At 39.5% G+C, this 15123-nt stretch overlaps 1 protein-coding gene across 3 annotated transcripts in view; it reads right to left on the reverse strand.

The window, feature by feature from the left end:
* Nucleotides 1-5281: 5281 nt before the first annotated feature.
* The window catches only part of LOC124154081 (connectin), a 726624-nt gene continuing 716782 nt past the window's right edge, over nucleotides 5282-15123 (reverse strand). For all 3 annotated transcript variants that reach the window (XM_046527589.1, XM_046527590.1, XM_046527588.1), the window contains 2 exons: nucleotides 12711-13156; nucleotides 5282-8593 (listed from right to left, as the gene is read on the reverse strand). In XM_046527589.1, coding sequence (XP_046383545.1) covers nucleotides 8390-8593; nucleotides 12711-13156 — 650 coding nt within the window. In that variant the 3' untranslated portion in view covers nucleotides 5282-8389. The remainder of the gene's footprint in view (nucleotides 8594-12710; nucleotides 13157-15123) is intronic.

A 15123-nucleotide genomic window follows, 5' to 3' on the forward strand; every position in this document is an offset into this window, starting at 1 on the left:
GAGAGCGTCGGTACAGGAACATCCACACTCAAAGGCCGTGGAACCATTACTGCGTCTACCCTCTCTCTGTACTTACCAGGCGAGAGTAACGCAACCAGCGGCCGATGGTGGTAGCTTCCTCGGAAGGACCCCGGTCAAATGCTCGGAAGCCTTCGGAGCTACTCAACCGAGAACCCGAAGGTATACCTATCCGACTGCCTATCCGTCTATATATATCTCCCGGGAATCGCGTCAACCCCTAAACCGCTCCGTAGGTATCTTGTGACTCGTTAAACGCGAGGCCTCCTTGTTGGTCATGACGGACTCTTCACGTCCGTAACACCACCGGTGCGATTATAAATGCCTATAGAGTGAGAATGTATAGCCCAGTGGCGTAGCGTAGGGGGTGCGCAGGGGGCACGAGTCCCTTCCAAACCAATTAATTTTAACCGAAAAATATTAACCTATAGAACAAATTTATTTTAATCCACAAACATGTTTCAGCAAAACAGGTGTTAATGCAACCGACGACCCATGCATGGCGTTAATTTAAATGCGAAAATAGCATAAAATGTGATTTCAAGAGATAAAAATGTTCACACCTTATCCAGAAGGGCGTTCCACCCCTCTAACCCCCCGGGTCACACCCTCCTCGCATCGTCCTGGCAACGCCCGCGCCCCTGGTAATGCCGCATTCACCATTGCCATTGGGAAGGAGTTTCCCACTCCAAGCAAGCATTGTTGGAAATAAATGTTTTAGTCACATTAGAGCCACCTTTAGAGCCTTGATTGCTTCTTACTCGCGGCATACTTCCCAATATGTTCATCAGATAATGTTTCCCATGAAATCGTCGTTGCACGACATTCTTGGGCCAGAGGGGATCGGGCTAGTAAGGCCGCTAGAGTGTTGGCTTCCCACCCATTCGGTCTGGGTTCATGTCCCGGCTATGGCTAAGATTTATCTGAAGCTCCCCGATCCCTGCTTGAGTGTCTTGTGGAGAGCACTTCAAGTGTATTACTCCGTCCGTCGGATGGGACGTTATGCCGTGGCCCCCTTGGCGTCTTTCGTTAGCAGCAGACTACTGCTTTCGCCTCTCCACCATGACGCAGATGACAGCTGTCACTCGTCTCCTCTAAATTCCAAACCAAAAGACGTGTAATACGTTTCTTGGGCTTGATCAGGGGTCTCCAAACTTTTCAATGTAAGGGGTAACATTTATGCAGGCCGAAGGAATAATAAATAAATAAAACAAAGTAGTGCCAGTGATTTAATACCCTCAAAAATTATGTTATGAATATGAGAAAATAACAAAAATATCTTGTTGGATAAAATAAGGGCATACTAAATAGATTCCTGCCTTCAGTTTTATTCAACCAAATTATTGCGACGACTGACGTTTATACATCAAAATTTCATAAAAATCAGGTTCCAGATTAGATGAGCCAATTGTAAACACTGTAATAAAGCATACAGTGATTTATTTGACGGGCCAATTATGCCCGCGGGCCAAAGTTTAGGGACCCCGGGGCTAAATATTCACAGTAATGACATAGCCATGGATCTAGAGATGGGTCAAAAAGAACCGAACTGCCAAAACGAACTGTTCACTGAAATGAACCGGTTCGAAAATGAACCGTTCTCTAAAACACCCTGTTCACTGTTCATGTCGGCACTGCACAATTGCGGCATACTCGGTACAGTAGGTATGATCATCAAGAGGCATTTTGAACTGCAGCTTACTCGAGCAAGTGCGTTGTGGGTACAACAGATGGCGGTTACGACGGAGGCCATCCAAGGCCGCCGAAGTGCGTCGTAGACGACCGAGCCCCTCCCCTTCTTTCTCTACTATTCCCCTCCGTCGACGAAAACGAACAGTTCGCCACTGAACAGTTCGTTCTAACTAATATTTGAACTGATATTTAAAATATCAGTTCATTCGAACCGTTCGTTCTAACTAATATTTGAACTGATATTTAAAATATCAGTTCATTCGAACCGTTCGTTCTAACTAATATTTGAACTGATATTTAAAATATCAGTTCATTCGAACCGTTCGAAATATTAGATTAAATATTAGTTTCCTCGGGGCGTTCAGTTGGGATATCGCGTTCATTTTGATTTCGTTTTTTGAACATTTGTGGATTTGTGGATGCATCTCCAAAAATATTGTTTAAAACGCGATTCATGAACTTAGAAAACGATTGAACTCATGATTGTGGAACATTTTTTTCGGCCCCTTTACCAAGATGATCTTTGGACTTAGTTTTTGGCGCCTACGATGAAATTTTTTAATGTGGATGCATCTCCAAAAATATTGTTTAAAACGCGATTCATGAACTTAGGAAACGATTGAACTCATGATTGTGGAACATTTTTTTCGGCCCCTTTACCAAGATGATCTTTGGACTTAGTTTTTGGCGCCTACGATGAAATTTTTTAATGTGGATGCATCTCCAAAAATATTGTTTAAAACGCGATTCTTGCTCGAAATTACCATAACACTCTCCACAAACCTTACGATACCACACTAAGCTTTCATGTACTCTAAACGCATGATAAACAATATTTTCTACCGAATGACACTACCTGTTCACTATGAACCGATATTTTGAACTGTTCTTTTTACTGAACAGGATCAAAGTGAACAGTTCATAAAAATGAACAGTTTAACCCACCTCTACATGGATCCTTTTCGTTAAAGTAGTTAAACACTCCATAATTTTAACAAAGCAAAATGGATTTTGCCTCTGACTGGTGTAGAGAGGGTAAGGGTCCCACCGCGGTTTCGTAGCAACTACATTTCTTTCTTACGCAGCCCATTAGAGACAGAGTGTAACCCCTAGACTACGACTCAAGATATGGCCGTTATTTTGCGCCTGGTGGAATTTTAGGTCATCTCAATTTTGCGGAATAGGAACTAAGTGAGAGGGTGCTCAGTCAGGCTTACCTTTCTCCCTCTTCTCGAATCTTTTCTGCAGAATAAGGAAGCCACGATAATCATGGATATATGCCTCACCGGAATTATTTGAACCACAGGTTTCCCAAATGACTGTTTATAGAACTTGAAGAAATGCCAGTTGCACTTGGAAAATTTTATTTAAATATTGATTTTTTAAATCCATTAATTGCAACACTCAGTTTTTTGATAAAAGAGCAGTAACCAATCACTCATCGTTCATTCCATGGATATTATTGAAATATTGATGATTGATAAATGTCTTGTTATACTTACTTCTGAATTATTCTCTCTAACCATAAAGGACTTTAATAAACGCTAGTACCAACCTCGTTAGAGTACTTCATTTTTTTTTAAAGCTGTAAACGGCTGGTGTCCTAACACCCCCTGCCACACGCCTTTGTGGGGTATTATATAGATGTAGATTGGGGAAGGAGGCATGCGCTATCGCCTTTAGGGGAATGGGTACCTTTGCTTCTGAATATGGTACATTTATTTCCTATGTTCAACATTGTCGTGACTTTACTTTGGTTTTCAGTTCTTATTCTTCATTTTAAGCCCTTAATTTTGATATGTATGTTTCAAGCTCAAATGAAAAAAGCTTAACTAATTTTTTTGCCTTATTTGGTCGCTCCAGTATAAAATCTATGCATTCCCATCGATGCCAAGAATGTTTTGCTGAATTTGAAGTAACTTCTTTTTTTTTATTAGTGAATTTACTTTTATTTTGATTGATTTTATAATCACGCATCACAAACAACTTACTAAATAGCCACTATCTACGAAAATTGAAATATTTCATTATAAATTGAAATAAAAGGTTAATAATAAATGAGATTGCAAGATTGCACACACGGAATGCAATAAAAAAGGTATGTTAAGGGTAAAAAGCATGTTCAATGCTCGCGCTGGTAGCGTTCATATTTTTTTGCAAACCAATGAAGCAGATAATATTAATTTTAAGTACTACAGCAAATCTTGATCGCTACTTCTGGGAAAAGGAAATGGTTTTATTTTAAGGCCAGATCATGAAAGTGTTATTAAATATTCCTCTTAATTAACTCTCTTTTAAGGTCCATACGGAGAAATACTTCGGGTCGGCCACGGCAGAAAGGAGATAAGGATTGAATGAAATGGACATTTGAGAGGCAGGGGAGAAATGGAAGTCGAGCCGTGGTTTTGCAGGGAACAAAGGGGTTCACTTGCTCTCTCACAAAATAACGGCCAGATCAGAGGTTTAGCGAGGCGGTGGGGGGGGGGGGGGGAAGGATGAGGTCAGGGTTGAGGGCAAAGAGACCTTGTGGTGTAGTTCGGGGCCCCAAATTTGGAGGATAAAGGCTTTCCCTCCTTTGTGCAAATAATACGGTGCATTTTCGGAGAACAAGGGAGAGAAAGCCTACAATCGCAGTTGGCCCCGGAAAACTCATCAAATGACGAGCGAAATTCGCTCAAAGAATACTTTTCCGAGTTTTTCGTCCAAACTCTAGTAATGAGCACTGGAACCTTTTCATTGACGAGTGCATGGAGTTTAATGATACTGGTAAAATAAAAATAAAATGCTATTCAGCATGTAACAATGTGTAATTACATCCGCTTGAAACATGAATGAACTTTAAAAAAATTGGAATGAATAGGCGGGAGGCTATGTATGTGACGTCAAAAAATAACTGGCCCGCGTAAATGAAAATATGGGGGCCGTAGAACACAATAGAGAGATAAAATATACCCACCTTATAAAAAACTATTATTATCAAAATAACAATTAACGCCAAAATTTTCACGAGTATTCATTCTTCATCTCGTTTGAGCTGCCTCACAAATTAGTAATTTATTCTGCCAATGAAATTCCAAAATGAAAGTTTAAAATATAAAAAAATAGATAACCCGCAATAAAGCCGTGAAGTAAAGGAAATGTTTCAATTATCTTCCACCACTTTTAAAAAGCTTGCTCTCATTTCAAACTCCCAAATGAAATACCGTTAGTAGGCACAAATTCGGGAAAATATTGGAATGAAAGCCTTCATACTGAAAAATAAATGCAGATAAGTGGAGAATGCCAGCTAACATTGAATGAAAAACATTATAAAAGAAATGACTTTAAAACTAGGCATTTTTAGAGCGACCATTTGGAAATTCAGTCACAGTATGAAAAAGTAAAAGTATGAGTAAGAACCACAAATGAGATAATCACTTAGTGTCATAACACAACAGCTTACCATTATTTTTTCCTATTTTTGAGGAATCACTATCAAGAGGAAAGCTGAAATTTCGCTTCGATGAAAAGTATGGGGAATGGTACCAAGACTTCAGCATGCAACAGCGGTTTCCATAAATGAAAATTCTGATAATGGTGCTGTCCAATTCTTTATTACTTCCACAGCGTGAAAACATCCAGCAATGGCTGAAATGCATAAAATAACAAATACTAGAATTGAGAGACATCCAATAAAATAAATATAGCTAATTCGTGAAATAAGTGAAAACTCAATCAAGATAGTTTTCACCGACTTCAAGATGAAATTCCACTGCATTAAAGGATTGTTTTTCAATGAATCACTCTATTCTAATCAATTTTTTCAAAGAAATTATTCACCGTTTAGATTTTTGAGACGTCGACAAATTAACAACCATAATGCACTTTTTAAATAATGCAAAACGAGTCAAAATACCCAGATTTTAATAGGTTACGTAGCGCGGATAATGGTGTTCCAAAAGAATAGCAAAATCTCTCCTTCGAAAGAATTATAACCGAAAGAAAGCCACCATCATCTCATCTTTGATCGGATTAATCGGCTTGAAATTTAAGCCGGGACAATTTCCACAGTTTTGAATGCAAATCCATATAGTCTTTTCAATTTCTTAGTCAATTGAAGTGATCATATTTGAAATTTCTTCAAACTCGTAAATTAATTTCAATCTCTAATTCTACAAATACTTAAGTCTAAACTGTAATTTTTTTTGTAGTTTATTTATTTTTTTCATTTCACCACATTCTCAAAGCGCCAAATTAAGCGCTATTCATCAGCAGCCCTGTGTACCCACGTCTCTTTCGAACAACTCGGTGATTCCCACCCTTGATTTCCTCATATTTGTCATTAATATTCATCATGCACGCCATAGTGAGAATATTTCCTACCTTAAAATCTCTCTCATTCGCAACTTGCTTTTATAAATACCTACACGCTGAAAAAAATATTTTTCCTCTCTTGACCTTTCGCGTGGCAAACAGGACATCTCGCGACTTAACACGCTTAAGACATGAGTTTTTTTATGCTGCCCCTAGTCGAAGATACAATCAGCGGAATCCTACCATGCCCCGATTTCCGAGAAATTCTGTTTTCAGATTGTGTTATTACTACCCGTTCCAAATATTCCACGGCTGAAATGATACTTTCAAAGATGTGGGATTAACATTCCCTGGAAAATCTCAACGTTTTATTTCCCGAATTCCAAGAGAAAAATACTAATTTAGTTTGCTTCTTTCAAAATCAGCAGCGGAAACATCATTTCGCGTCTCGACAGCTCACTTTTTCTTTTTTTAAAGTTAAGAATACTTGATAATGCCTTATTTGTAGCTAATAGTCGCGCGTCGTCCACGGTGATAATGTACAACAGTCGGGCGCAGTAATAGCCAACTTTTCTCACTCACAAACGGTACTCATTTACAAGACACAAAGCATTCGCACACACTAGCACACCTTTCTCTCACTCGTATTTTTTTTGTAACTCTTTATCAACAAAAGAGAGCGTTTACAATACCCTTACCATGTCGAGCCAACACACACTTTTAGACATGGAGGGAAAAGACGACGTAACATTTTGAATGAATATGAATAGTTTTATTAGTTGAATACGACTGGCTTCGCTTGAAGAAAGCCGAAAGAGTTTTGGCTGTTTATTATCTACGCCAGCCATTGTTGGGGCGAATGCTATTAAATGTTTTTTTTTTGCTATTGATGGCAGTTTTATATGAATGCTTTCTTCACTTTTAGCTTCTTTTTTTCCTGCAAGAAAATCAAAAGCCATTACTTGTCAACCTAATGTATTTTTTCTGACAAACGTCTTAACTTTACTCATGTGATCACTGGTAAGAAAATTGCGTTTTTTTAGCATCCTGTAAAAAAGCGTTCAAAATAGAAAAATTACGATGCCACCACGGGACAGACAGCAAAATTACTGCTTAATTGGGTAACACACTTATGAAAGTACCACATAGATAGATAGGGTATATACTTTATCCAGATGACAATTCGCAAAATTAATTAGGAATTCTTAATCACTACAAAAGAAACACTAAATACGACAAATGTATTTAAATCAGAGTTCATTTCTGTTCTGCCTCCTAACTCTTAGGAGAGGCAAAAATGTTCGCAAGACTTAGAATTGCTAAAACACATTATTTACACACATGAAACAACGGCGACCCTTCGAAGAGGATGACCGGAATAATACATATATATTTCAAAGTCCACTGACGATGATAACCACAAAAAATTCAAGTGACACGGTAGTTAAAGAAGCACTTCTCCAGGAGAAAAAAATGTAGACACTTTATCGAAATCATCTTCCAAATGATTTTTTCCGATTCGAATTGAACGACCACAGATTATAAAAATAAGTAAAAACTAAACGGAAATAAAAAGGAAGGTTAAAAAAATTGATTCTAATTATGTCCCCCGCCAAGCATAGTTTCCACTTCTCAGCCGTTAAAATTCATTTAAATTCGCCAATTATATTATTCGTGGCAGTTTTTTTTCAATCCCGATCTCACAAATAAATGGCCTCCATGGGGCCTCACAAAAAGACCCTCGATGAAACCCCTCAGTTAAACAAATTTCTTTATCCAGATGAGGTTATTATCTATGCCGGTATTCTCATCTTGAAAGGAAAATTCTTTTTTTTCCATTAATCCTTAATTTCCTTAATTTAAAGCCATTTCCTTAATTTATTATCGCTCAGCAAGGCGGCGGTGGTTAACTGAAGAAATAAACATTTGAAAATTTTGTTTGGTTTCCATGGATTTCGGCCGCTCGCCACCCCCGAAATAAAGGAAAAAAAAAACAGATTCCCGGACGAATTCTCTCCGTGAAGGGAGAGCCAACGGTGAGTCAACACGTTTTTTTGCAGTCCTTTTCAATTTTTTATCCATATATATATATTTAATTATTTATATTTATATCCCTCGCGGAATTTGCGACATGGCCGCCACGCTTTAGCTGCCGGCTGTTGTTCCTCTTTCCTGCTGTCGCCACGGCCTTCCTTTGTTTTAAATATCGTTTCCCCTTCCCGTTTATAGTCTCTTGTAACCCAACCCCTTCCAGACCTTTTCCCCCTCTTTTACATATTTCCACTCGATTATTTTCATCTTTCCCTCCGCAGGTCTTCGCACGCAGAACGCATCATTCCTCATTCCTCTGCCCCTATTCCTCCTTGACCCCGATGTGGTTTCGCGTTCACGTGAGGAAAGGTGCAATCGTTGCAAGCAGGAGGTGCAGGGCTGCGGCCACGCGGAGGAAACCCGACGCTCCGAGCCTGGAGCCGGCACCCACGTCCGCCGACGCCTCCGCTCCGTATAGCGAGTTCTCGTCGTCACCGTCCAGTCCGTTCATCGCCAGGTTTCCCTCCTCCTGCCTCCTCTCCTCCGGGCAAGGCAGGGCCTGCAGGTAGAGGGGGAGAAATGGCAGTGATTAATTGCGGATGATGCGGAAAAATGCTCTGGTGATTTTGAGTTCTGAGAAATGTTAATGAATATTTTTATTGGGAAAGATCGAATAAGAAAAGATTACCATGTTTATGTGTTCATTTTTTTATTAGAAAAAAGGTTATAAAGATAATTTTGAACCAAGAATGAAATACCAGTATTATCAATATAAAAAACTTGTTATAAATGTTTAGATTTTATCTACTTTATAATTAATTTAAGTTGCTTCTACTCAAAACTTTCGATCTGTGTAAAGGGGAGGGAGGCTTAAAACCACCAAGATCAAATTTGAAAAGATTACTATTTGCTCATGGTTTTACAAGAAAAAAGGTTATGGAGGCCACCTGGGATAAAGAATGATATACCGATATTGGCACACTTAAAAAAATTGTAATGACATTTTATATTTAATAAAAGTTCAAGCCCAATCTAAGTTGCTTCCAATCTAAACTTTCGATATGTGGGGGAAAGGGGGTATGAACAATCAGGGGCGGTCTGGCCAGGTCGCCTGGTCGGCGATCGCCGAGGGCCCCGAGTATGGGGCCCCCAAAACGGTCCAGTATATATTAAAGCCATGGCCCTTATATTGCCATGGCCCTTATATAGCCATATATATTAAAGCCATGGCCCTTATATAGCCATGGCCTTGATTAAAGCGGCCGGCATGCGCTCATCGCGTGTCTTCTCTCTATCTCCTGTCCTGTGCTTTGCCATTTTTTTCCCTGCTCAGCTTCCCAAAATATCCGGTTCCCTAGCGAAACCCGATATCCACGCAGCTGTGTTTCTAGGTAATTGAGACCCCAATTAGTTCACCGAAAATAAATATCAGATTACAATTTTTGGGTACCGTTACACATATCACTTGCCTGATTCCCCTGATTCTCTGACGAAAGGTTATCTTACACCTTTGAACTCGGTGCCACGCGCGAGAAGTAGGGAGGGAAGTGGTGTTGGACGGGGAATATGTGCGCGCGCGGCACAATTATTCCGTATTTTTCCTCACGCAGGTCGCAAAATCCTACATATTTCAGTGATTGCTGGTTAGGTTAGTAAGAGAGTTTATAATCTTTAAAGTGTTAATATGGGAGGTGTACACAAAAACGGTCCGCAGAAAAGAAATGAGAAGAGGAATAAACTCTTAGATGTTAATAATAGTCATTTATCGTGCGGGGGAAAACGAATTCCCGCACTTATCGGAAAAAATATCTCTCTTAATTTATCGTTTCTATCGGACCTTAAAATGTAGTGAGGTTCTTATACGATGTTCTCCGCGTCGCTCTAAAAGAAATCCATTCTAAATTACTCAAGAAATGCTAAGCCCAGCGCGCAGCCTTTATGTCTCTAGCGGCTCTAAATCCAAATCGTGAAGTATTTATGTAGCGCTATATTTAGACCTGAAGCAGTTTTTGACGAATCGCGTAATTTCCTTTGTATTCTATTACGTTCATGTAAGTATTAAGTCTTCCTGCTCCGGATTCCAAATTCTCGCTTCATATTCAAGGTGTCCTAGATTCTTCAGGACTATTCCACAAATATTTCTGACATGTGCTCCACGATAGGTTCGAAGTTACTGTAATTCCAAGACAGTTCATCTGTCTCCTTTATGTTTACAAAATTCACTGCATATGAATGGACAATAATGGACGACATCCACAAGAAATGTACCGCCGTGAATTTTCTCGGATTAAGTTCCAGTCCCTACTCTTGGCTCCACGCTTGAACGTTGTTTAAATCCGATGATGGAATTTTAAAGGTCAGCAAATAAACGTATATCACCGCAAATTCGTAAGCATAGGTCATTTTTGCATATAATGAAGAAAAGGGAACGATTATTCTTCCTTGTGAGACACCTGGTGTCTTTTTTTAAAACTACATCCGAGCTAATACCACCAAGGGCTACTTTTTGCTAACGGTCATTCAGAAAGTCGCGTGCTCAGTTTACTACTTTATCTACTTTACCCCTAATGACGGCAATTTGTATTAAATTTTGTTGTGAGGTAATGAAGTAGCTAAAACCTGGGGCGGTCTGGGGTGATTGGGGGACCTCGGCTGGGGCTCATAATACTCTCCCCTTACCGGGGAAAAGGGGGTCCTACCCCATAAAATATGAAGAAATTTCAAGTCCGGAAATGGATTATGACGCTATTTTAGCTCTTAAAAACTAGATAAAAGTAAATAAAATATAGAAAATTCGTAAGAAAACATAAGTACCAAGAAAAGTGAAAATTTCACAGCTTTTACAATTTATTATTGTACGTATTATGGATCAATTCTCTATTTAGTGAATTTGTTCTTTGAAACTGTACTAAAATCTAAAAAGCCTCTAAAATAATCTTTTCGAATAACCCTTTCTAAAACGCATCAGGTTCTCTTTTATATTCTTACAACTTTATTTAATTTATTTTTTATTAATCATTTTACACCGAGTATTTAGTAAATAAATCAACTATGGCAAACCTAGAATTTTACAATTGCAAAAAAACCATTTGTTCAAAAAGAGTTTTTTTATTACACATCTCATATAAGTTTCACGACATACGCGAGCGTTGTGGGGCCCCCCCTAAGTTCGGGGCCCTTGGCGATGGCCGACCAGCCGACCTGGGCAAATAGCCCCTGGCTAAAACAAGTAATACAGAAATGAGTAAAAAAACTGCCGAAATAACATCGTTTACTTCCGCAACCTCGACTCAAGCTCAAGAGCATTTTTCTCTTAAATAGATAATTTACAACTGAATATTATTGTTATTAAAAGTTAAGATGACTCATAACAAACTCATATCACTTCAGTCCGGAGTTAGTATCAGCAATATTAATAGAACTTCAATAGCTTAGAGTTAAGCTTATTTTATATTTGTTACCTTAATTGTGTAGAAGTAGGAGGTAATATAAAAATGTGATTATTTACAATGTATTTCTTAAGAATCCCTGAAGACAAAATCACTTAGAAAGACAGCACAAATATAATTGAATGGGTCCATAAATGTTTGTCAGCTACTGATGAAAACACTTTTTTAACCTCAGCTTCCCTAATATATAGATCAAAATCATAATAAAAAAATAAAACCCTATCCAAATATTTTACGTTCCTTTTTTATCTGCTGGACAGTTTTAATTGGTCAGCTGTTTTATATGGGTCAAACAAATTGTTAGCACAATCCTTTAAAAAAAATTGGTTGAGATATGTTCATTAATTCAGGCTTAAACATCTCTTTTAAATTAATGCATAGGCGGATCCAGACCCCTAAAAATATGCTAGATTTTTAATACGGTCCCATTATCATTTCGTTCGTTTTGTATGACGAGGTATCCTTGTGCCCCCCCCCCCCCTGATCAAAATCCTGGATACGGCCTTGCTTGTGCCCCTCCCAGAAAGAAATCCTGGATCCGCCCCTGAATTATGCCTCAATTTTTGCACAAGTTATTACAATCTACACTATTAAAAAAATTATCGACTAATGTGGATGAAAGCTCCGTGCTTATGATTAAATAAACATAAATTAGATATAGTTAATTGGTAACCACCGAAAGCCTTTATCTAGTCCAAAAATGTGCTTTAGTAATAGTTAACACCTTTACTCTCAATAAAAAAGACTCAGATTACTTGAACCAAGGTTTTTTGCACACATAAAATTCAACGTTTTCATTAGTTTATTTATTTACAACATACTCGGTGTAAAAACATTACATGAAAATAAAAATTAAAGGTGTCAGAAGACAAAAGAGAACATGATGCTTTATATTCGAAAAGGTTATTTTAGAAGTTTTTTCAGATTTCACTGCGGTTTTAAGGAAAAAAATCCACTAAATAGATAATAGAACCATAATGTATAATTAAATTTTATAAGTTACGGATTTATCACTTTCATAGTATTTTTAAAATGAAATTGCAGTTTTAAAATTTGATACGGTTTTTAAAAAACCAGAATAGCGTCAAAATCCATTTCCGGGCATGCAATATCCTAAAATTTTCCGGTGTAGGGCCCCGGATGTACCGGTAATGGGAACCCACCATGAGTCCCAGCCGAGGGCCCTCGATCCCCGCATATATCAACCATTGCGTCAGGCAATCCTACCTGAAGGGGTATCTGCAGAAGGTGTATGGCCACGCTGCCGTCGGGATTGTGGTGCCGCGAACCGCCCATGCCGCCGCCCAAGTCGTGGTGTCCGCCCTCCTCGTGGTCCTGGTACTCGTCGAAAGAGGCGCTGTCTCCGCCGAAGTGGTGTCGGCCGGGCTCGTCACCCTGCTGGTGGTGGTGGCCGCTGCCGCTGCCGTGGCGGTCGTAGCGGTTCACGCCGTGCTCGTCGGAGGCGCCACCGTCTGGAGAGTACGGGTCGCCGTCCTCAGCGCCGAAGTCGAAGGAAACGCCGGCAGCGGCAGCTGCGGCAGACGCGCTCTCGCCCATCTGTGGGTGCAGGATGCACTTAAGTTCTTCCAGGGTGCGGCGCACGCGCTCGTTCGAAGTCTCGTTGTGCACGTCGTGCATCCACGCCAGCCGGCAGTCGCAGACGAAATTGTTGCCTGCAATGAGAGAGGGCAGTGGTGAGGGCATGACAACACATTTCACAGTCGCAGCCAGGACGGGGGAGGTTTTCATTACTTCCCGCAGCCCCTTGGTGATATGCGGGACATAGACATAGTACCTCTCAACGACATTGTACCTGACAATGAGATCTGATTGGCGTAGATGAGTGGCTTACATATATTCTTCAATTATTTTTAGCATTGTTTGTATGGATGGTGAAATAAAAAAATCATTATAGGGCCTCCTTAGGGATATCTGAATTTACAATTTTTCCAGAAATAATGGAGGGTTCGGCCGCACCTCTAAACATCCCCTAAATCAGCCATTGAGTTGGGTTTGGGTTGATTTTGAAAGATTTTGGAAAGGAAATCTACGTTCATGAGGCTGGCTTATGCCTCTCATCAAGGCCGTAACAGGAAAATGTTTTTAGACGTTCACTTCGAGTGGAGATTCGTTTTGGGGGGGTTTCAGTTGGATTGGTTCGGGGGCGGGGGTAAGTACGAAGTCTTAAAACCTCCCGCTCGCTAAGGCCTTACCCCCACCTTGCAGAAATAAAACATCTGTAATTATTAGTAATTTCTAAATAAAATCAGTGGTTGAGTCCCGTAGGAGTTTTAAAAGACTTGTGTAACAATGTTCACGTAGGACTTGACAACCAAAAACTTGGGGAAGATTTGAACTCCTCATCTTCCTATCACCAAAAAGATGCAGAACCAGCATTAACACATCTCAAGTTGCATTCACAACATCGTTAAGGAGAAATAAATCCCATCGGAAAGAAAAATTCTTTCCAATATAACTTTCAGAATAATCGCGACAATTTTCCCACAGAATCCACTGCAATACTGGATCTGACACATCTGAGCAATGAAGCGAATTTTTAAAATAAAATTTTTGTTTCAATCGATTGATTTCCAACTCAGTATTTGTATCTCACTTCAATGGAAGTCTTTCAAAATATTTCTCACAATATTTATGTGATCACTTAAAAAGAAGCATCAAGATCTTGAATACGGTATATTTCGAGTGAGTCCTACATTTCATGCGCCATAAAGGTTACTAAAGGAAACACATTGGAATAATTATTAATGGTATAATATGTCAAAAACTTTATTTGATCATTGTTATTTGAGTATTATGTCGTTTGTTAACCAGTGCCGGAACGGTGTTCCGGTGCATTCTGGCACCATGACACCAATGGGGCTCACTGAAAAATCAATGGCAGCAAGTTTACTTTACATGCATAAAATTTATTCAAAACAGTTTTGCAGAATTAGTTCTCGCTGACATTCTCCTGAAGAATTACTCTTTTCTAGCTATGAGGGCGACTGTGCAGTGCGAAACAGTGCAATGCTGCATCGTAAAGAACTACTAGATACGCGCAAAAAGAACTACCTTCTAATCACGCACCCCCGGTTTTTGGTTCACTTGGTTCCGGCACCCCCCCCCCCCTTAGAAGCAAAAATTGCAAAAGTCTTTAGCAGAAATCAGTACTGAATTGAAACGAAAGTATTCAACAAATTTTCTTTAAACCCACGATAAATTATATGTATAAGTATAAGATATATAACTAAAACAAAACTATATTTCCACGGAAATATATATAATAATCTCATAAACTAATGTCACAACTTGGCTTGCCCCGCTTCCTAGCCCATAGCTTACCCCCATCCCTAGTTATGGTCCTGGTAATGCCCTTACTTCTAATACGACACTACCGGCCCGCGTGCTCGTATGCAAAAGGTGAGTCAAGAGCTAATAGCTAATCTTACTGTTGACCCCAGCTATTTTCCACAGTACCTCTCGAGGCCATCGGCAAAGGATAAATTAATTCAAGGGGCCTCTCCATGCAGGCACGACACAGAACCAGGGATTCTGTCTGCTTCAATCCACGTAAATGAAAAAAATATTAACTTGGGAATTTAAATCACTTCCACCTCTTTTGTGCAGCGCCCGTCGGATG

Source organism: Ischnura elegans, chromosome 2, assembly GCF_921293095.1.
Source record: "Ischnura elegans chromosome 2, ioIscEleg1.1, whole genome shotgun sequence".
Lineage (NCBI taxonomy): Eukaryota > Metazoa > Arthropoda > Insecta > Odonata > Coenagrionidae > Ischnura > Ischnura elegans.